Below are 21,450 nucleotides of genomic sequence, written 5' to 3'. Positions count from 1 at the left end.
AGTGCCTGGTTCTAACAATGGTGTCACTCTTATATACAGGTAAGAGGTTGGCACAATAGGTATGTTTACTATTGCATTACAAATAATTCTTAATAAGCTTTTTCTTAGGTTCCAAGACAAAAGAATTGTTTGTCTATAAAACAGCAGCCACCATCAAGTCCTCTATAAATGTCAAACCAATGGTCTCCACTAGTCCCTGTGCTGGCTGCATGGTGCCAACCTAATCATTTTATTTTGCTAAAACTCCATGTAACAAATGGGAGTAGGTTAAGATATCCAAGAATCTCTTTAAAAAAAAAAAAAAAAAAAGTTTACTCTGCAACCACTAGAAGCAAGTGAGGCCAATTTTAAATAGGTCAATTCCTGGCATTCCAGATCACACCAATAAGGTGTGACCCCACTGTTTCTCAAACATCAACTTTCAGAATCAGACGGCTGGCTGCCCCACTTCATGTTCTATTTCAGAATATTCTTCATATGTCTCAAGTAACAATATGTGCACACAATTGTGAGGGAAGAAAAAATTGTTTTAGAACAAGATATTGAATAAACAAAGGCAGTGCTTTTAATCAATAAGTTTGAAAAAAATCCATTTGAACACACAAGCATAATTTACAGCAGAAAGAGGAGAAGTTGGTCAGAAAAGAGGTTATTTTTGTGTGTTGTTCTTTTTAAAAAACTAGGTAGGCCTTCTTAAAAACAGAAAAGGCCCTTTATTACATTTCTTTTTGTCATACCTGAATAGGGAAATACAGTACTAATACTTTAAAAAACAACCATATATTAAAAAAAAAAAAAAGTCAAGCAGTTAGAAGTAAATGTATTTTAATTGATTAAATATATTATTTTAAAGTATTTCTGAAATTGTATTTTTACTGTTCTAATCAACAGCCAAAGGAAATAAAAAAAAGTTTAGAACCAAAAAAATTCGCTTAGAACACTTCATGAACTGTTGCCATCCCAAGAACAATACCTTCTATGAGTGAAATAACCTCAATGTGGACAAGATCAAAATCTGTAACCATATCCTAGAAGAAATATATTAATGTCTGCTTTTTTTAAATGTTTATTTTACATTTTTTAATACAGATTTCTTTCTCATTAAAAAAAAAAAAAAAAAAAAGCAAGGAACTGTCTAACCCAACAGTTTTACATTCTGTATGTACAAGAGAGCAGACTGCCTTAAAAATGTTCTGGGTGTAACAGCACTGATAGCCATAAGCTGGTACTACATTTCTGAACCAAATATAAAACCCCCAAATTAAGCACTGTGCAGCTACAAAGGAGAAAAAAAACCCAGTCTGTGAATGAGAGAAAAAAAAAAGTTAGAAATATATAGGTGTGTGTGTGTCACACATACACACACACACACACACACACACACACACACACACACATACACACACATATACACACACACGCACAAAACCAAGAATTGAAAAAAAACAAACCCAACACACAAAACTCAAGTGTCCCCATTAGGTGGTGAACTGTGTGGAAATCCTTCTTCAAGAAGTGATTTGTGATTTTTAAAAAATCCATATATTTTAATAACATACATTAACAATGTTAAATGTATATTAACATCTGTCTATATTACATTCCTCCAAGGCTCCCTATACTGGCCAATTAATTTTCACAAATAGGGGCCAGACAAATCCATATTTGTTTGAACTGAATGAACAGATCCACAAGATGCTCCAACATTATCCATGACAAGACAATGAAGATTAAAGGCAGAAGACTTTAAAATTTAGATATGTGATGGGCCATTTCAACTTTCTATAGTACTTAATTCTAAAGTAAAATTACACAGGATTAGTGCACAAGTGATACCAAATGAGAAAATGGAGTGGCAGTGATTTATCAGTGCAACATGAATCCCCACACACTGAATTATACTAAAGTGATTTAAATTATTTTAATGCCCCAGGTGCCAATTTGCATTTATAAAACACAAAGCAAGGTTACTGAATTGGGTAGAAGACTAGGTTTGATATTTGACATAAAAAGCCAATCAAGCCAGTAATTTATTAACTTCGTTTTGCTACGGTAGTCAATCTGAGACAAATGGGAGGCTGGTCAGCTGAGAAGACATTTTACTTACTAGTACTACTTATGTTGGTACTATATATACAGCTCATTCATCATCCTAGTTTTAACAAATTCAAGCATCCAGTTCTTCCAGAGAATCCTTTATATTACCTTGGACTAATCAAAAATAAAGTCTATCTATCTAAGTTTTGTCATTTGGGGCTATCAGAACACAACCAAAGTGAGACAACTCATCTTAAAAATTGCTTTAGATAACAATTTGAATTTTTAATTGTACCAAAAAACCAGGATGTTTCAAAACATAACTATAGTCCATTAACAGAGGGACTTCAAATTAAAAGGCAATTCAAATTGTTAGCAATCACAAAGCACATGGAGCAGTCAACAGTCTACTAACCATCAACTAAAGAGGGTTCACCCTGGGGCATTTCACTTAGTAGGGTTTGAGGGATTTAATATAAGTAACTCACTTAATTTAGCTTAAGCACCATCCATCAGTGACTCTCTTGGTTAACCCTTAAGTGCTGGATGAGTCTGGAGATACCTTTTCAACACCAAAGAATTCTTATAATAATGAAAAGGAGTTTTGGGGGAGCAGAGAGGGTAATCTTGACTCTCAAGAGTTCACAGACTGTCAGACCAAAACCAAATGGGGTAAACACTGACACTAATGCTCTGTAATGTTAGAAGAGCTTCCCAAATAAAAGGCCATCTTCTGCCCAGCCCAAGCCTCAAATAATATTGTAACACCACCTTTATCTAGTATAATAGACTCTGTAGTAGACTACTTTTGATCTCCATAAAGAATATGAATTGTCGAATTTAAGGAGATACACTCCTTTCCCTGGGTACTGATGGCTGCCAGCATATACTTCCTCATGACAGTCTCGTCGATATACCGGTACAATTTCATCTAGCTGAGGTTTGTTGGACTTTCTTTTGGCTTTTTCTTCACTGTTTTCTGTTAAAAAAAAAAAAAAAAATGAAGATAGAAAAATCATCACCAGTTTAAGAAAATCATACTACTTCAAATAATTCAACTACTGTGGATTCTCAGAATGTTTATGATTTCCCTCATTCCATTAAAGAACTGTGGAACATGGCAGCATTAGTACAGCTTCTGTGTTTTTATGCTTCTTCTTACCTCTTTATCCTAGTCTAATCTCCTTAAATAAAAGAAAATAAAAGCACCAAGGTTAGCAATCCTGGGAAAAAGCACTTTGGTTGTTTGGGTCTCAGTTTCCCCCTTGATCAAAGGAGGGAGAGAGGAGGGAGAGAGGAGGGAGAGAGGAAGGAGACCGGCAGGTTGCAGATCTAACGTCAGGGGAAACTATTCCAATTAGATTTTTGAGCCATGAACACAGGTGGCACCATGACACTGCTGGACAATTCAAATCTTGGCATAGAGACTTAGCTAGCTTGAGAACTGGACAAAGTCACAATCTCTCTGTGCCTCAGTTTCCTGCCTCCTGGGATTGTTGAGAATATAAAATCATATTTGTAACAAGTTGTGTACACCTTTTAAGTGCTAAATAAATGTTAAACACTATTAAAATGATGGGGAAAGGGGAATCATCAGGTTGCCTAAGGAGGGATAAACAGGCCCAGGTAAGACATGGAACAGGTAAAGGCTACTATATCGATCAGTAGTAAACCTGGGCCCCTCAGCTTGCAGGCAAGAGAGTTAGACTAATTGATTCCTAAAAATACTCCCAGCATCTATTAATGTATATTTCCTAGAAGAATAAAGGAACCTGAAATTACAGGGCAATCGTTTTCTATAGTACCAATATAAAACAGATTTTTAAACTGATACGTCCAAAAAACATCAAATTTGCTTTACTGCAGGAAACAAAACAACCTTAAAATGGGCTCATTTGCAGATAAGAAATTTTCTATGTTCCTGTATATAAGAGACAGACTGACAAATGAGGGTCATTATGTACCATCATACTAGGTAAGAAAAAGATCTTTAAATCAGTTAAAAACAAAACCAAAAAAAACCCTGTTCAGAAAGTACAAAGTAATACAGGAGAATGGTCCCTCTGGCCTTAAATGTATTTTTTTTTTTTTTTTTAAAGCATCACCTCTTAACCACAACTCACCCTATCTTTCAAGCCTGTTTGAAAAGCTCTTGTGTTAAAGCCAATTTCTATTCTTTAAACGTATATCATGGAGGAAAGGGATTTGGTGATTTTTTTTGTCCTTTTGTATGTATGTTTAGAGGGTGGAACTTTGGAGAAGTACACTTGAAAGAAGATACTTGGAACAAGGTGTTACTCAGTGGAATTGATGAGATAATGGTTTTCTAGTTCACATTATCTAGTATGACATAAGAATATAATCACTCTAGATTGGCTTATACTCAGTATATTGTAATGATGTAATTGTAATAGGTATTTAAACTAGAGACAAAGTCAGACTCTGACAGACACAGACTGTGTAAGAGACAACAAAGATTTTGGACTCTATTCTTGTCCATTTTCATGTCTTGCTGAGACCAAGACCCTTCTGGAGAACCTCCAGAAAGCTAGTCCGAACATTAAATGTATGTATGTGTGTATATAGGTGTATGTGTATGTATGCATGTGCCCAGATTATGAGGAGTGAAAATCCACTACCATGACATGGACAATTTCATCAACAAGTTACTGAGCTGTTATTGTAAGGGGTAGTTTTTTTGCAAAGGACTTTATGATTGTGCATAGGGCAAATGATGTACAGTAAAAAGAGAGCCAGCATGGGGTAATGTGACTAGCACTGGACTTAAGACTCAAGGGACCTAATTCCACCCCCCCCACCCCACCCCTGGCAATTGGGGTTAAGTGACTTGCCCAGGGTCACACAGCTAGAAAGTGTTAAGTGTCTGAGATCAGATCTGAACTCAGATCCTCCTGACTTCAAGGCTGGTACTCTATCCACTGCTCCACCTAGCTGAGAGGACCTAAATTTTAATCCCAATTGTTATTTAAGACCCATATGACTCCAAGCCAGGCATTTTACTCCTCTGTAGAAACAGGGAGACTGGCCTAGGATAATTTCTAAGGGTCCCCTTCAAAAGCAAATCCTAGGGTTCTGTGGCAAATATCTTAAATACAACCCTTTTAAGTTCGGCACAGGCTCACCCTTACTCCCTGTTGTCTACCACCCTTCACGCTGGTGCCACATTAGCCTGACAAGCACACACTTTGGACAACGTCACTCTCATGCATAAAAACCTTCAACAGTTCCCCAATGCCTAAGTAATAATCGGCCTTCTAGGTGTGCCACAAGAGCCTTCACTCTAGCTTTTTGATCCTTTCTCACACTGCCCCTCTCCCAAACAGGAGTGGCCATTTTCACTCCTGTGGTGCATGACACCCCCCCCACCCCCATCTCTGCTCAGAACCTCCTCATACCTGGGACACCATCCCCACCCAAACCCTCCACCAGCCTCTGCCAGTCAACACCTATCCCTAACGCCTTGTCTCTTTCTGTCATTTCTACCAAAGAATTTTATAACATGTGTAGACTTTTATTTTTTAAGTATGGTTATGAAAAAGCTGCTCTACCTTCATCTTCTTCGTCATCATCACTGGATTCACTGACATGCACACTGACGTTAGTATTGGGAGACTCTGTCCATTCAAAAAATACCCCAAACCCAATGTCATAATTGTCTGTTGCAAACTCCCAGAAGAGGTAAGAGCCTTCCTCATGGGTAGGTACTCGAACAGTGACTACTTCTCCTCTGCCGACTGTGATCACTGAATCTGCATCCTGTCGAATCTTTTCTTTAAAGTCTTTAATCTGAGGTCTCGTCCACATGGAAGGTGCAGCTATTACAGGAACAGATTCTAGCAACAAGAGGACTCAAAAAGTTAAACAAGCCTACCATCTGTATTTAAATGACAACATATATTAAACATCATTTATGTAATATTACTTTGATATTCCTGGTATACCAACCTAGTGATAAGGTTCAGGGGCTATTTCTCTGGATTTACAAACAAAGCAAACAACCCCATGCAATTGTCTTTTGCAGGCCCAACATACATGATAGTACCTCAATATTATGAGGATATAAGAGAAATTATGCAATATCTCAATTCTCATCAATTCTTCCTCGTCAAATACAATTCATAACCTTATTTACAACTATTTTTATACTTGACTTGTAAAATGGGCTTCAGCAATGTTTCCACAGTAATTCATAAAGTCTCATAAATAAATGAAGGAGCACTTTAACACAGCAAGAAAAGAAATCTTTCTCTACAAGTTCCAGAAACACTTCAAGAAGGTAAAACAAACAAATCTCAGAAGAAACCTAACAAACTTCTTAGAGACTGACGTGAATGGGAGAATAATGGATACTAAGAAGCAGAAATATGTCCTGGAATGCTAGATAGGCTTTTTACATTTAATTATAGAAATTTTACCCAAAATTTCCCTTCTGAAAATACTGATGGCTCCATCTCTAAGGTTCCTTCTGATGCTACTTTCTATGAAATGTTCCAGACGAAGCCACAAAGTATGGTTTAGTTCTTTGAATTATAACTGCTACTCTCATTCCTGCTGGTGCCATCATTCAAGACAGATACAGGCCTAGGAGATGTCTACCACATAGTATTATATTTTTACCTTTAAATCTCCTGAATAAGTAACAGGATCAAGAGTATATACAAAAGATTAATACTCGCTAATTTATTTCAAAAATCTAGAACTAGTTCTACAAGATGTAGTATATTTAGTCCATAAATGCAAAAAATGCTGCTTGATTGACAATTGTTAATGCTCTCACGAAAAAATATTCAATTGTGCTCAATTCACCCCCCTGAGGTTTCTCATTTTTACAGTCTTCAATAGAAAGACAAATATATACAAATTCTAATAATACCTTTTGGTCCATTCTCTAGGACTTCTTCTGAAATTTCTGGTTCCAGTTCTTTTGCAGAGTTTTCTGGGTGAGGTTTGGCCTGTCCATTGACTGAGAGCATTTCACCAGGTGTGGCTGCATTCACCTTTGATGCTGCAGGCAAAGATGCTCCAGTTGTTGCTGCTTCTTGCTGTTTCTGTAATGCTGCCTACAATTCAATAAAAACATAAAATGTACTGAATGTGATGAATGACTATTTTAGGATATGATGTTGTCCTTTCAGTAAAAAGGGAAAAATGTGGAAAAACTTGAAATAGCTATGTGTTTTGAAATCACCTGAATCAAAGTAGTTAGCAGAGACTATATAATATATCTTACTGAAGTGAGCTGCTTGAGCCTACTAGCAACTGCACACTTGGGGAATGGATTTTTATTTCTTCAAAATGTCTTTTTTTTTTTTCCCCAGGCAGCAAAATTCTATCTAACCAAAGTAAGTAATTATTACTATGTTAAGCTTGAAAAGAATGCTAGTTCCATGCCCCCCCAAAAGCACATAAAACAATGTTATCAACTACATGTTGGGAAATTTTTTCAAACTAAAGTTTTGTTGCTGTTGATGATGACTATATTATTCCATATTAATGAAAACTGCCACCATTTAATGAATAAGGGACATTAAAAAAAAAAAAGTGCCAGTTCTTGAAATAATTTGTTTCATTTTTAGAGAAAAGGATCACTTAAAATCCCAACTGAAAGTATTAGGAAAGTTTAGTATTCATGGAATACTAATCATAGATTTAGAGATTGAGGAAACCGTGGAAGCTACCAAATCCAATCCTCTCAATCAAATAAAACATATAAAGAGCTGAAGCGATTTATCCAGTCATGAAGCTAGTGAGGGTTTAAGGCAGGATTTGAACACAAGCCTTCCTGACTCCATGTCAATGCCCTAAACATTACACTATATACTATTTACAGACTGTATACTATTTTCAGAGTCAGAAATAAAAGGGGAAACAGATGAACAATAGCTTTTGAATTCAGTTTCATAAGGAAAAGAATTTCAGAGATCTACTCTAACCCCTCATTTTATTTTTTTAAATTTAAATTTTATTTTCACAAAGATCTGACTCTTCTCTCTTCCCCCTTATCCTCCTTCATTGGAGAAGTAAGATAAATAAAATTCCTATTACAAATATGCACAGTCAAGCAAAACAAATTTTCTCATTGGCCAAAACAAAAAAAAAGGTTTCAATCTGCACTGAGTCTATCACATCTCTAACTGGAGGTACAGGGTAGATTTCATCAGGAGTCCTCTAGAACCATGGTTGATGATCACGATTAGACTTTACTGTTGTCCTCTTCATCCCTTCTTACAGTATAATAGTATTATACTACACTCACAGGCCATAATTTCTTCAGTCAATCCCCTAATGATGGACACTATCAATTTCCAACTTTTTGCCACCAAAAAAAAAAAGAGCTATTACAAATATTTTTGTACATATCCTACCTCTCATTTCCCATATAAGGAAACTGAAGCTCAGGTAAGTGACTTTCTTCAAATGACTTACCAGGAGTTTACCAGTGTTTTCTAATACATCCCATAGCATTATCCTCCAAGATTCTGTGGTGTTTTTTTTTTCCCCATACATTCAGCATGCCTTTACACTCATTAAATTGAGAAACTATTTACAAAAATGTATACCAGCATGAGCTGTAATTTTTTTTTAATTTTTTGCAGCATAAAATAATGGAAGGATCATGCAACTTAAAATTAAAGAGCAACAGGAAGGAAATGACTGTTTCTGACACTTTTTAGTGAGTCACAGAAATTTGAAAGGACTCTTGGAGGTCAATTTAATTTAATCTATATCTGAACAAAGCCAATTTTCCTCAACTGTAAAATGGAGATGATAATCACCAACACCTACCTCACACAAATGTTGAGAGGATCAAATGAGATAATGTATGTAAAGCAACACAGACACAGACATAAAAACACAGAGAAAGGATGGAAATGATAAATGAAAGAAAACTGCTCATGAAATATTTTTCTCATATAGCCATTAAAGTGTGCATATAAACATATACAGTCATTTCAGCTATAACACTTGTTTGAAAATGTAAATTTGTTCCAGTGCAACTAATGTATTAATGGATGAACGGAGCATACTGCAAATTTTGAATTTGCTTTTATAAAATTTCCCCCACAATAAAAAGTGAGAATGCAAAAAGACTATCAACTTAACAATTACTACAAACTGTAACCTATTCAAATAATATCCATTATCAAATGGAAATTTCAGGTCTTTTTCAAGTTAAAATTCCCTATTTATGTATATCTTCTGACACAACAGGAACTGTAGACAGAAAAGAGTTGGTACACAACCCTTCTCTTTCTGCCAAGTTTTGGCCCTAAGGCATGGAGTTAAAGAGTCCTGTCCAAGTTGCTTAAGTAGCCTGGGTCAAGGGCTATAGATGCAGTCACTATTGTAGTATTGATGCATTTCTTCACCATTAAACATATATTATTAGATTATTAGGTTCCTATCTTTTTTATATGTGTCACTGACCAAATATTTATATCGCAAATCCTATTTCTCTCACAAGCCCTGTGGCTTTTATTGCATGATGTTGCACACAGCCAAGTGGTTTTGGGGAACACATATATGATGTCATAGTAGGACTGACTGTTTGCATAATAGTCCAAAAATATAATTTGGAACTGGAATGAATTTTCATTTTGCACCCACCACTTTTCAAGAGAAACTTGTGGATGTGGCTTTTCACAGATATCAAAGATGTGAGTCATAAACAAAACTATGTTTCTGATACAGCATATGATTTTATAATGACTCAACATGCTAATTTACTTCATGCTGTCCTCTATATTCTTGGTGATGATTTTTAAATATAATGGAAATAAAGAATTCACAAATTCTGTGTTCTAAAAAATAAGTTATACATTAGTTTACTTTGGAAACTTATTTCTATGGAGTTACTTTTATGTAATTTTAAAAATGGGAGAAATATAGCTTGTCTTACTTCACTCAGATTTTTTGCTCATAAGTGCTCTGTCACAACTAAATAAATAAAAATAGCCTGTAAATGAAAAGATTGTAAGATAATGCCTCTCAGGGTTGGTGGGAGCTGTCAAGAATCTGATCCTACATGTAGCCTTCTTAAGAACCAAGAGCAATCTCCTTATTACAAAGACCCCCCAGGGCTGAGGTTTTACTTTATCCCTCTAATCTTGCTAAGTATGAGGAAAGGGAGAGTTCTATTAACACTGTCTGGGAGACTGTGAAACTGAAGCATTTGAAGCATGCTTAAGTTCCTAGAGATTCTGACAGAACCAGTATGTTACCTCAGGCTGGGCTCCTAGTCTGGTGCTTGCCCTATAAGGATAGAACTACTCTGAGGATACACTACACTGGGACGCAGAATGTTCCAGGAGTTCTGCCTCATGATCTAACCACAACTAGCAAGTCAGAGGGGCCTCCCAGCCCACATCAAGGTCAAGTCAGGACCCCCTGGCAGTATCATTCACACTTACAGCCACGTAGAGGGAAAAACAATTTCTGCTTTCAGTCCAAGTCAGCACTGTAACTTTGAAGGAGATGCAGGATCAAAGGATTCTATATTTGCAAGAGTTCTTGTTCTTTTTTTTTTTTCCTGAGGCTAGGGTTAAGTGACTTGCCCAGGGTCACACAGCTAGAAGTGTTACGGGTCTGAGAGCAGATTCGAACTCAAGTCCTCCTGAATTCAAGGCTGGTGCTCTATCCACTCCGCCACCTAGCTGCCCCTTTTTCTATTTTTTTTTTTTTTTTATTCTTATAACACAGATTCCAACTTAGCTTCCTCACTTAAAAAAGGAAGCCCCAGGTGAAAACCAGAGGCAGCCTGGCAGAATGGATAGGTAGGGGGCCTTGATTCAGATCCTCCCTTAGACACCAAAGAGCTGGGTGACTCCTGGTAAGTCATTTACCCTTTATCAGCTTCAACATCCTCATCTGTAAAATTGGAATAATAATACCTACCTCATAAGGTTGTTTTGAGGATTAAATGAAATAATGTTTACCAAGCTCTATAAATTTTAAAGTACTATATAAATGTTAAATAGTTATTCAATGATTGGTCTAAAAATAGACAGGGAATAAACAGCGAAGCCAGATCCTCTCACTCCTGCCCTGTGACATTTTTTCCACCTTATCACGTAGGTTGCCTTGACTGGCAGGGAAATTCTGGTTCGTCCAGCTCCTGGGGGTTCTCTGGTCTAGGGGAGATCCAAAAGCTTATCCATACTCTGGTGCTTCAGACAACAAAATTTGCTGGCCTATATTTTACTTCGGTATACACTGTATACACTGTCATTTTTTCCAAGTTTCCCAGCTTCTGGAAGCACTCTGCTATTAGTCTACACTCATTTTTAAAAACTATCAAAACATGCTGCCTCAAGTAGAATTTGTTTTGTAACTGTTCATGAAATCACATCTACAATCTAACCAAAATGGATCTTTTTTTCCTCAAGGCAAAACTAAAGCTCTTTTACCTTGGATCACACTTTTAAGTTCACTAATATTGCTCTAAAGACAGGGCCTAGCCCCATAAATTCACTGGTAAGTGAGCTCCTGGTGAGAAAAGTTCCCTATGGTAGATCAGTACCTTCTCTGCAACTCAAGAGTCTTGAGAGAGCTGCCCAGGGCACCAAAGAGAGTCAGGGACAAAGAGTCACACCTTCTGGCTATATAAGGAGTCTCCACCCTCTCTACCTACCTCTCTTGTCATTAAAGTTATAATGGACACTTCTATGATGCTTTCCAGAGATGATCTCATATATTCCTTTCAACAATAAAAGATGTACCATACTCTAGGGATTATCTCCCTTTTACAAACAAGGAAACAAAGACTCTGAGGTTAAGCTCACAGAACTAGTAAGAGAACCAGAGGCTGGAGAGGAACTCAGGTCTCTCCTGATTCGAAGTGAAGAAATTCTCTTACTGCAGCATGGGGTCTCTCAGCTACCAAGTGCTAAAAAGAATCTCCATTTCAATCAAACTGAGTACCTTCCCTAACACTGCATTCTGAGTCTATCATACCTGTTGCTGCGAAAGCTGGACTTGATACAACTGCTGCATGTACTGCTGATAATGCTGCTCTTGCAGCTGACGAATGAGAATCTGCTGCTGCTCATAGTTCCCTGGATACTGCTGGGCCGCGTACTGCTGGAACTGCACAGCAGTCTGGGAGTTTAGTGCTGCCATTATCTGTTGCCTAAAAATGTTAAAAATAGACCAGGCTGACTACAAAGGACTGTTTACTATGAAAGGCAAGCCATTATTATATTTTAAATTTTCCAAACCCTTTGAAATGACTAGGCCAGTTATGTTCATTAACATGTGCCTTTGAACGAAAAGAAATAAGGCACTGAACCTTCAGTTATAATAAACACTGTTTCTATCAAATTTCAGCTAACTTTTCAAAAAATATGTCTTGGGAAATTTCTTTCTTTTTTCAAAAGGGACTGCAATTTTCATGGTTTGAGGAGCTCTTGGTGAAGAACTCCCTCTATCACTAGAGACTGTGTCCTGCTCTGACACTGGCAGTCTTTGACAGACTTTGAGAGTTGCCTGGGGAACCAAGAAGTGAAATGACTTACCCTGGATCACCCAGCCAGGCTGGGCCAGAGGCCAGGCTTGGCCAGAGGCCAGGCTTGACCTCTAGCCTTCATGCCTCCAAGGCCAACTCTCTATCCACTCACCATATGTTGCCTTTTGTGTGTACTTATATAACACAGAAAGCAGAATGATTCCTTATTAGATAATCATGGTTAGAATTATCAAGTGAAATCAGTGAAATTTGGGGGTTCCATAGAATTTTTAGGTCTACCTTAAAAAGATCTCACTTTATTTCATGTAAAACTTTTTATGAAAAAAGGTAAAATTATCTCCCATCTTAGAAATGTCACAGGCCATCTAGTCCAACTCCCTTCTGTCTTAGATGAGGAGATTGAGACACAGAAAGTGATTTGCCCAGGTCACAAAAACAGGAAATTAACAAAGAGGATTTGGATTCCAAACAAAATACTGGCTCTTCCCACCATTAGGCAAACAGGGATCTAGAAGGTTTCATTAATAGAGAGCTACGTGATCAAGTCCCCAATACCCACAAGCCACAAGGCCCTGGGACCCCCAAGGCAGCCACAGGTGCTTGGGAGATAGCATCAGCATCCCCTACTTCCCTCAGGTAAGGGCAGAAAGGAATGACAGTCACAAACAGGATTTCCCCTGGTCCTCTGATCTCCAAGTACTCAGTTTTCTTATAATACCAAGGAAAACATCCGTCAAAGCCTTATCTCTCCCCATTACATTTCCCAGTACTTGAAGACTGGGCTATAGGGAGCAGAACAGCTGACAGAAAAGCTAAGACTGGAATCCCAGCTGTTAGTTCTTGCCTATGTGACCTTGGGCAAGGCACATTACCTCTGTCAGCCTTGGCAACTTTATCTGCAAAATGGCTTCTTTGAAAGCCAACCTTATGACTCTAGGACGGGATCTCCAGCATCTTTCTATTTCTCCCAGCAATCAGCCAAGTTTACTGCATAAGGCAGGCATTTACTCAATGCTGAATCAAAGTGTCCAGAAGGGTCAGAGATAAGGGAGGAAAAATCCCACCCATGTCCAGAGACAGTGGTCACTATACCCCTCTCAAGGCCAAGCCTTGAAGGGGGAGGCTCTTTTTTGATTATTAAGTTATCACTGGTACAAATTGCCAACAAGCTATAAGAATCGCACTGCTCCAAAGCACAGGATGAAGAGCAAGGCTCCGACGACTGACTTGGTAACCCATTTTCAGGGAGGAGGCTTACTTCTGCTGTTCCAGCCGCAATTTCTCCTCCTCTATTCGCCTCCTTTCCTCTGCTTCCCTTTTCAACCTTTCAGATTCTTCTTGAATACGTTTTTCTTCCTCCCTTTGCAAACGTTCTTTTTCTTCCTTTTCCCGACGTCTTTGCTCTTCTTCTTCCTTTCTAGAAGGGTTAAAAAAAAAAAAAATGGAATGAGCATATTAAAATGAAACTCCCCCCCTCCTTTTTTTTTTTTTTTTAAAGAGAGACAACTGAGATTTCAGGTTCTATAATTTTGAAGGTAGTTTTGTACAGCTATTGTAGTATTAGGCAGTATGTTTCTAGTAAATTTAAACATAAGAATAGAAAAACTAGTAAGAGAAGACATTTAGCTTCAGGTATTACTATAGTCAACAATTCAACTGATAAGACAATAACCACCATCATAATCATTTCAGCATTCAATTAGTGCTTCTAGGTTTGCAAAGAACTTTACATATCTCAATTTGACCCTCACAATAGCCTTGTGAGACAGGTGTTAGATTTAATAAAGAAAAAGTTTATGCATTGTTGGTGAATTGTGAAATGATCCAGTCATTCTGGAAAGCAATTTGGAATTATGCATAAAGTGATATTGAACTGCATACCTTTTGATCCAGCAGTGTTCTGCTGAGTTTGTATCAAAAATAAATAAATAAATAAATAAAAATCAAAAAAGAGGGAAGGGACCCACATGTGCAAAAATGTTGTAGCTCTTTTTGTGGTGGCAAAGAATTGGAAAATGAACAAATATTTATATCCCAAATTTATAGCCCATTATCTAGGGAATGTCTGAATAAGTTATGGTACATGAAAATAATGGAATGTTATTGTTCTATAAAAAATGATGAACAGGTTGACTATAGAAAGGCCTAGAAAGATGTAAACAAATTGATGCTGAGTGGAACAAGCAGAACCAAGAATACATTGTACATAGTAACAGCAAGAATGTGCAATAATCAACTATGACAGACATGGTTCTTCTCAGTGGTTCAATGACCCAAGGCAATCCCAATAAACTTTGGATGGAAAATACTATCTGCATCCAGAGAGAGAAATGTGGAAACTGAATGTAAATCAACACATGCTATGTTCACTTTCTTTTTTTTTTTTCCTTATGTTTTTTTCCTTTTGTTCTGATTTTTCTTTCCTAACATAATTCATATGGAAATGTTAAAAATGAATGTACATATATAACTAAAAAAAGTTTTTATTTTATCATGTAAAGTTTGTATAGTGAATTACTTGATATCAAAATACAATTATGTATATTTGTAAAGCTCTTATAGAAGCACCTTATTTGCCCCAAGCAATGAGCTATACTTCATAAGTTAGTTTTTCCAAATACATGAAACTTATTTCCACAAGTGCTAAAACTTTTTCTATTTTTAATTATATGAGATTAGGATCTAAAATGTATTATAACCTCCTCTGGTATTTACTATACTGATTTAATTAGTTGATTTTTGTTTAAGCTAATCTTGGTGACTGATCAGTGACTTGGGGCCTCATTAACTAGAAGTGTGGCCCTGGGCAAATTATTGGACCTTTTTCAAATGCAGTTCTCTTAATTTGTAAAAGGAAAATAATAATTAGCAATTACCTAGGGAATTCTGCCAACATCAAACATAATGAAGTATATAAAGCACTTTGCAAACCTTAAAGTGGTATGAAATCAAAAAACCTGACTGCCACTTGCCACCTGTATGATTTTAGGCTTCTGGACCTCAAATTTCTTTTGTGTCTAAATCTGTCATCCTATGGCCTATAGGGCCATTTGCCCCATCTTGAATGATCTCAGACTTTCACTCTGAAGAGTTGTGCTGCCATGTACCTTGTCAGGCCTGACCCTTGCTTCTAGTGTCCTTTCCTCTTGAGAGTTCTGTCTCTTTCCAATTGGCTGTAAAACTAAATTAATTATACAAAATCAGAGTGCCTGGGCTTGGAGTCAAAGGGCTCTGCCTGCACACATCTGGATGGAAAATCCCTCAGAGGTCATTTAGTCTATTCCCTCATTTTACTGATGACCAAACTCAAGTCAGGAGGACTAACAGATTTATCTGTGATCAAAGAGTAGTGAGCCCAAGCCCTCTGACCTCAAAACCAGTATTGCTTCTTCTAATCATGCTGCCTCCTTCTCTGAGCTTCTGGACTTCTAACTTGGGCCATTCAGTGGCCTCTTTTGCTTAGATTTAGGGTTAGATGTTAGATTATGTATGTTAAAATCTTTTTATACTATATATATGTGTGTGTATGCACACACACATATATGAATGAGGTACTTTAGAAAAAAAAAAAAAAGACTAAATTGAAAAAATTTCTAATTTTCTGTTATGATTTCTAACTATGTCCTTTTCTTACCACCATTTCTCCTTTTAGGATTTCTAAACAATTCTCTGTCTTCACCCTTGACTTCCAACCTCCCCACTATTCTATGTTCCAGTCTATTGGTCTGATTCCAGACCATTTTAGTGTCACTTCACTCCCTGGACACTCAACCTTGTGGTGAAGTAATACACTATCATATTAACTAGCTCTGAATCTTCTGCCCCAAATCTATCTTATCCCCACCATTTTCCTTCTTCATTGCTAATCATGAGATGCAAATAGTCATGCATGGAAAAAGTCATGCATTTGTGTCCACTAGGGTTATGACAAATGTATGTTACCTAATCTCCACCAGGCCTTCACTGTTAGTCTTTCTATTATTTCCTGACTAACTGAATTACACTCTTAAACAGTTCCAATTTCAAACCCTTGCTGATTCTCAAATCTCTACAATCACCTCCTCTCTTTCATCCTCTCTAAGTTCTCAGCAGAGGAGCTATCTCCTCCTTAAATAAATCAATCTAACCTCCTTCTACTTTACTCCATCCTCTCCTTTGCTAGAATATCTAATAAATACACAGCTTCTCTTATTACCAGGTGAATCCCTCCACACTCATGCTCTTGAATCCAATCTTCTTCAGGTCATTGCCTTCTTCATTTTCAGTTCAACAAAGATTTTAAATATTAAACCTCCCCATAGCCATTGGTTCCTTCCCTACCATCTGAAGATCTTTCTCCTCTCTAAAAAAATTCACTTAACTTAGCTATCTCCCCAAACTCTCATCCTATGTTACTTTCCCTTTTCACATTAAACTTCCAGAAAGGAGAATCTAAATTAATTTCCTTTTACCTTAAACTTTTAAACTAGCATATCTTTTCTATCCCTACTCTCAATGTCCCTGTAACAAGACCTATCAAGGAATTCATTCCTGCTATACTTAATAGCCTTTACTCAGTTTTTATTCTACTTTATCCCTCAGACATTGTTAATCACCCTCTTTTTTGCCCCTCCCTCCACCACAATCCTTCCTCTTGGACACTTCCCCCAACCTTTTTTGGCCTTTTGGCTTGTTATCTAGTTCTTTATCTATTCATCATGCATATCATACTCCTCCACTCACTCCCAGCAAAGGCTGTATCCTGTGCTCTGTTTTATTTTTTTCTCTTCAATTTTTCCCTTTGTGGTCTCATCAGCATATTCTACACGACTCCTAAATCTATAACCCAAGTCCTAATGTTTCTCTGCATTACAAACTACCTACTAGAGATCACCACCCAATGTCAAGAAAGTATATTAAAATTAATATACCTAAAAGAATACTCATGTTCCCTTCCCAAATCCAACCCTTCTTCAAACTTCATATCACTAATTAAGCTGATCTGCTAGCTACTTCCTATGTGAAGTAATCTATATTCAGTCTCCATGCCTTTGTCTAAAGTGGTCAGAAGATAAGATCAGAGATGGAAAGGGCCTCAGAAAGTCAACTAATTCACTTACTTTATAACTGAGAAAAACTATGGCACCTAATATCTAGAATGTACCATCTTCACTTCTTAGAAGAACTCAGGAATCACCTTCTATACAAGGCCTTTCCTGATTGTCCTATTGTTATTGCTTTTATTTCTTTTTTTTTTTCTTTTTGCTGAAGCAATTGGAGTTAAGTGACTTGCCCAGAGTCACACAGCTAGGAAGTGTTAAAAATGTCTCAGGCCAGATTTGAATTCAAGTCATACTGCCTTCAGGGCTGGTGCTCACTGTGCCACCTAGCTGTCCCACTGCCTTTCTTAAAATTATCTTACTATTTTTCTGTATTTTATTTCTACATGTCATTCATAAGAACATGAATTCCTTGAGGTCAGACTTTTTCAATTTTATTTTTATATCTCTAGCTTTTGAACAAAGTAGGCACTTAATACATTTTTATTTAAATAGTCCAGACCCTCCACATTAGCCAAACCAGGTTAATATGAATGACTGAACTAGTCTTGGTATTCAGCACAGCCAATGCTATGAAATAGAACTTAAATATTTAAGTTTTCATGTATAACGAAAGTAAAGTGATCCATTTTATTGAAATGTCACATCAGAAAAAGAAATCTGTCACCTCTATGGATGAGTAGATAAAATATTTTATACCTATAATTAGGGAAAACCAGAAATTCCAAAACACTAGCTCATTCTGAGAAAAAGAAAAAATTGCAACAAGGCAAGATCCTAAGGAAAAAGTTGTCTGATATGAAACCAATGTTCCTTAGAGCAAACATCAATATACGACTGGAAAAGAACTGTGTCCTTAAATTTCACCTTCTTTTTTCTTGTTCTTGCTTCTCTATTTTATGGGATGTAACATATGTTGAAAACAGATAGCAGCATCTATTTAGCAGCTTGACGAACTCTAGCATAGCATCCTCTTTAGAAAGATTTCCCAGGGCTGCCCATTCTTTCCTGTAAAATTAAACAACAGCAATTACCATTTCTCCTTAAAAGGAATTTTATTTAACTTAAAAATATAATTCTAAAATGAATAATTCCCAACTATCACTAAATTGAATCCCATGGAGTAAATAAAAAAAAAATGAAATACTTTATTTTGCCATGAAAACCCCAGCCACTTCCCCCAATAAAAACTTATATCTATTTTCTAAAATAATTTACTATTTACTATTTTTGTTAAATCATTATGTTCACATGGCTTAGGTATAAAAATATACTTCAAGTATGAAGCTACTTTAATCCAGAGAGTTACCATAAGGCAAATCTTAAACATCAATTTTTCACAGGCAAAAAAAAAAAAAAAGTTACCAGATTTGAAAAAGTGGATAGAATATTTAATGCAGTTCCTTTATGTCATAAACCTGCTATGCAAATCAGGGTCTGAAAGCTGAATGAGATTACTGACATCAAACAATGACTGTATTTCGTTATTAAAAAGAAAATAGTTTTTTAAAGTCTGATCTACAGATCTACAGATCTTGAGTCTTGGTCAAGAAATAGCAAATGAAACTACAATTGTGTTATATTAATAACAAAATGAATGATTCTTCCCATAATATCTGGCCAAAATATCACTAAGCTGAACATTTGATGACTCCAAAAAAAAAAAAAAAGAAGTAAAAGTGAATTGACTCTAATACCTAAGTCAATACTCAACATTAAGTCAAATTTCTCTCCTAGTCAGCTTGTCTTGAAGCCCTTTCATTAAATTCCTCAAGCAGGAAATCCATGTTACCTTCTGTCATTCCCCAAGACATCAAAAAATCCAACCTCAGGATAAGTGTCTGGATTACACGGACCCCAAAGAACCTGCTTGTATAGTGCCACAAGTTTTAATTTTTCTTCGTAAGTTGGATGAAATGCTTTGCCATCTTTATCTGTAAAAAAACACACATACACATATACAAAATATGATTCTAGACTGTAACTACAAAAAAGACAGAGAGCAAATGAACAGACAATGAAAGGGGGACATAGGAAGACATTTTTAATAAATAACTGCTTGCTGAAGGTCTAATTAGTTGACAATATAAGCTTAATTGTTTGTAACTATGGACATTGCTTGACATATTTATTTCTTCATTAGTACAAAAGAAACTACCAGTGATGAAACTCTCTACCAAAGCAAATAGCATACAATACTTTGCAACTTAAATAAAGACTTTATCGCAGATGACATGATGGTATACTTAGAGAACCCCAAAGACTCTGCTAAAAAGCTATTAGAAATAATTCAGAATTTTAGCAAAGTGGCAGGATACAAAATAAATCCACATAAATCCTCAGCATTCTTATATATCACCAACAAAAGGCAACAGCAAGAGATACAAAGAGAAATTCCATTCCAAACAAATGTTGAGAGTATAAAGTATTTGGGAATCCATCTACCAAAGAATAGTCAGGAATTATATGAGAAAAATTACAAAACACTTGCCACAAAAATAAAGTCAGATTTAAATAATTGGAAAGACATTCAGTGCTCTTGGATAGGCCGAGCGAATATAATAAAGATGACATTACTCCCCAAACTAATCTATTTATTTAGTGCTATACCAATCAAACTCCCAAGAAACTATTTTAATGACCTAGAAAAAATAACAAAAAAATTCATATGGAAGAATAAAAGGTCGAGGGAACTAATGAAAAAAAAAGTCAGAGGAAGGTGGCCTAAGTGTACCTGATCTAAAGCTATATTATATAGCAGCAGTCACCAAAACCATTTGGTATTGGCTAAGAAATAGAACAGTAGATCAGTGGAACAGATTAGATACAAAGGACAAAAAAGGGTACATCTATAGCAATCTAGTCTTTGACAAACCCAAAGATACCAACATTAGGGATAAAAATTCATTATTTGGGAAAAACTGTTGGGAAAACTGGAAATTAGTATGGCAGAAATTAGATATGGATCCACACAACACCATATATCAAGATAAGATCAAAATGGGTCCATGATTTAGGCATAAAGAATGAGATCATAAATAGATTAGAGAAACAGAGAATAGTCTACCTCTCAGACCCGTGGAGGAGGAAGGAATTTATGACCAGAGGAGAACTAGAGATCATTATTGATCACAAAATAGAAGATTCTGATTACATCAAACTAAAAAGTTTCTGTACAAACAATACTAATGCAAACAAGATTAGAAGGGAAGTAACAAATTGGGAAAATATTTTTAAAAGGAAAGGTTCTGGCAAAGGTCTCATTTCCAAAATATATAGAGAACTGACCCTGATTTATAGGAAACCAAACCATTCTCCAATTGATAAATGGTCAAGGGATATGAACAGACAATTCTCAGATAATGAAATTGAAACTATTTCCACTCATATGAGTGTTCCAAATCACTACTGATCAGAGAAATGCAAATGAAGACAACTCTGAGATACCACTACATACCTGTCAGATTAGCTAAGATGACAGGAACAAATAATGATGAATGTTGGAGGGGATGTGGGAAAACTGGGACACTGATACATTGTTGGTGGAGTTGTGAAAGAATCCAGCCATTCTGGAGAGCAATTTGGAATTATGCCCCAAAAGTTATCAAACTGTGCATACCCTTTGACCCAGCATTGCTGTTATTGGGATTATATCCCAAAGAAATACTAAAGAGTGGAAAGGGACCTGTATGTGCCAAAATGTTTGTGGCAGCTCTTTTTGTTGAAGCCAGAAACTGGAAGATGAATGGATGTCCATCAGTTGGAGAATGGTTGGGTAAATTGTGGTATATGAAGGTTATGGAATATTATTGCTCTGTAAGAAATGACCAGCAGGAGGAATACAGAGAGGCTTGGAGAGACTTAAATCAACTGATGCTGAGTGAAATG

At 36.4% G+C, this 21,450-nt stretch overlaps 1 protein-coding gene across 1 annotated transcript in view; it reads right to left on the bottom strand.

Moving 5' to 3' along the window:
* Window positions 1-542: 542 nt before the first annotated feature.
* The window catches only part of ACBD3 (acyl-CoA binding domain containing 3), a 41,280-nt gene continuing 20,372 nt past the window's right edge, over window positions 543-21,450 (bottom strand). Inside the window, exons 2-8 of the mRNA XM_074262612.1 lie at window positions 19,355-19,496; window positions 18,430-18,570; window positions 13,782-13,940; window positions 12,013-12,187; window positions 6,932-7,118; window positions 5,607-5,891; window positions 543-3,016 (exon numbers count right to left, since the gene is read on the bottom strand). Coding sequence (XP_074118713.1) covers window positions 2,811-3,016; window positions 5,607-5,891; window positions 6,932-7,118; window positions 12,013-12,187; window positions 13,782-13,940; window positions 18,430-18,570; window positions 19,355-19,496 — 1,295 coding nt within the window. The 3' untranslated portion in view covers window positions 543-2,810. The remainder of the gene's footprint in view (window positions 3,017-5,606; window positions 5,892-6,931; window positions 7,119-12,012; window positions 12,188-13,781; window positions 13,941-18,429; window positions 18,571-19,354; window positions 19,497-21,450) is intronic.

The sequence above is a fragment of the Sminthopsis crassicaudata genome, chromosome 4 (genome assembly GCF_048593235.1).
Source record: "Sminthopsis crassicaudata isolate SCR6 chromosome 4, ASM4859323v1, whole genome shotgun sequence".
In the NCBI taxonomy this organism is placed as follows: domain Eukaryota; kingdom Metazoa; phylum Chordata; class Mammalia; order Dasyuromorphia; family Dasyuridae; genus Sminthopsis; species Sminthopsis crassicaudata.
The sequence above is the reverse complement of the archived record's forward strand: the minus strand, read 5'-3'. Positions and strand labels throughout refer to the sequence as shown.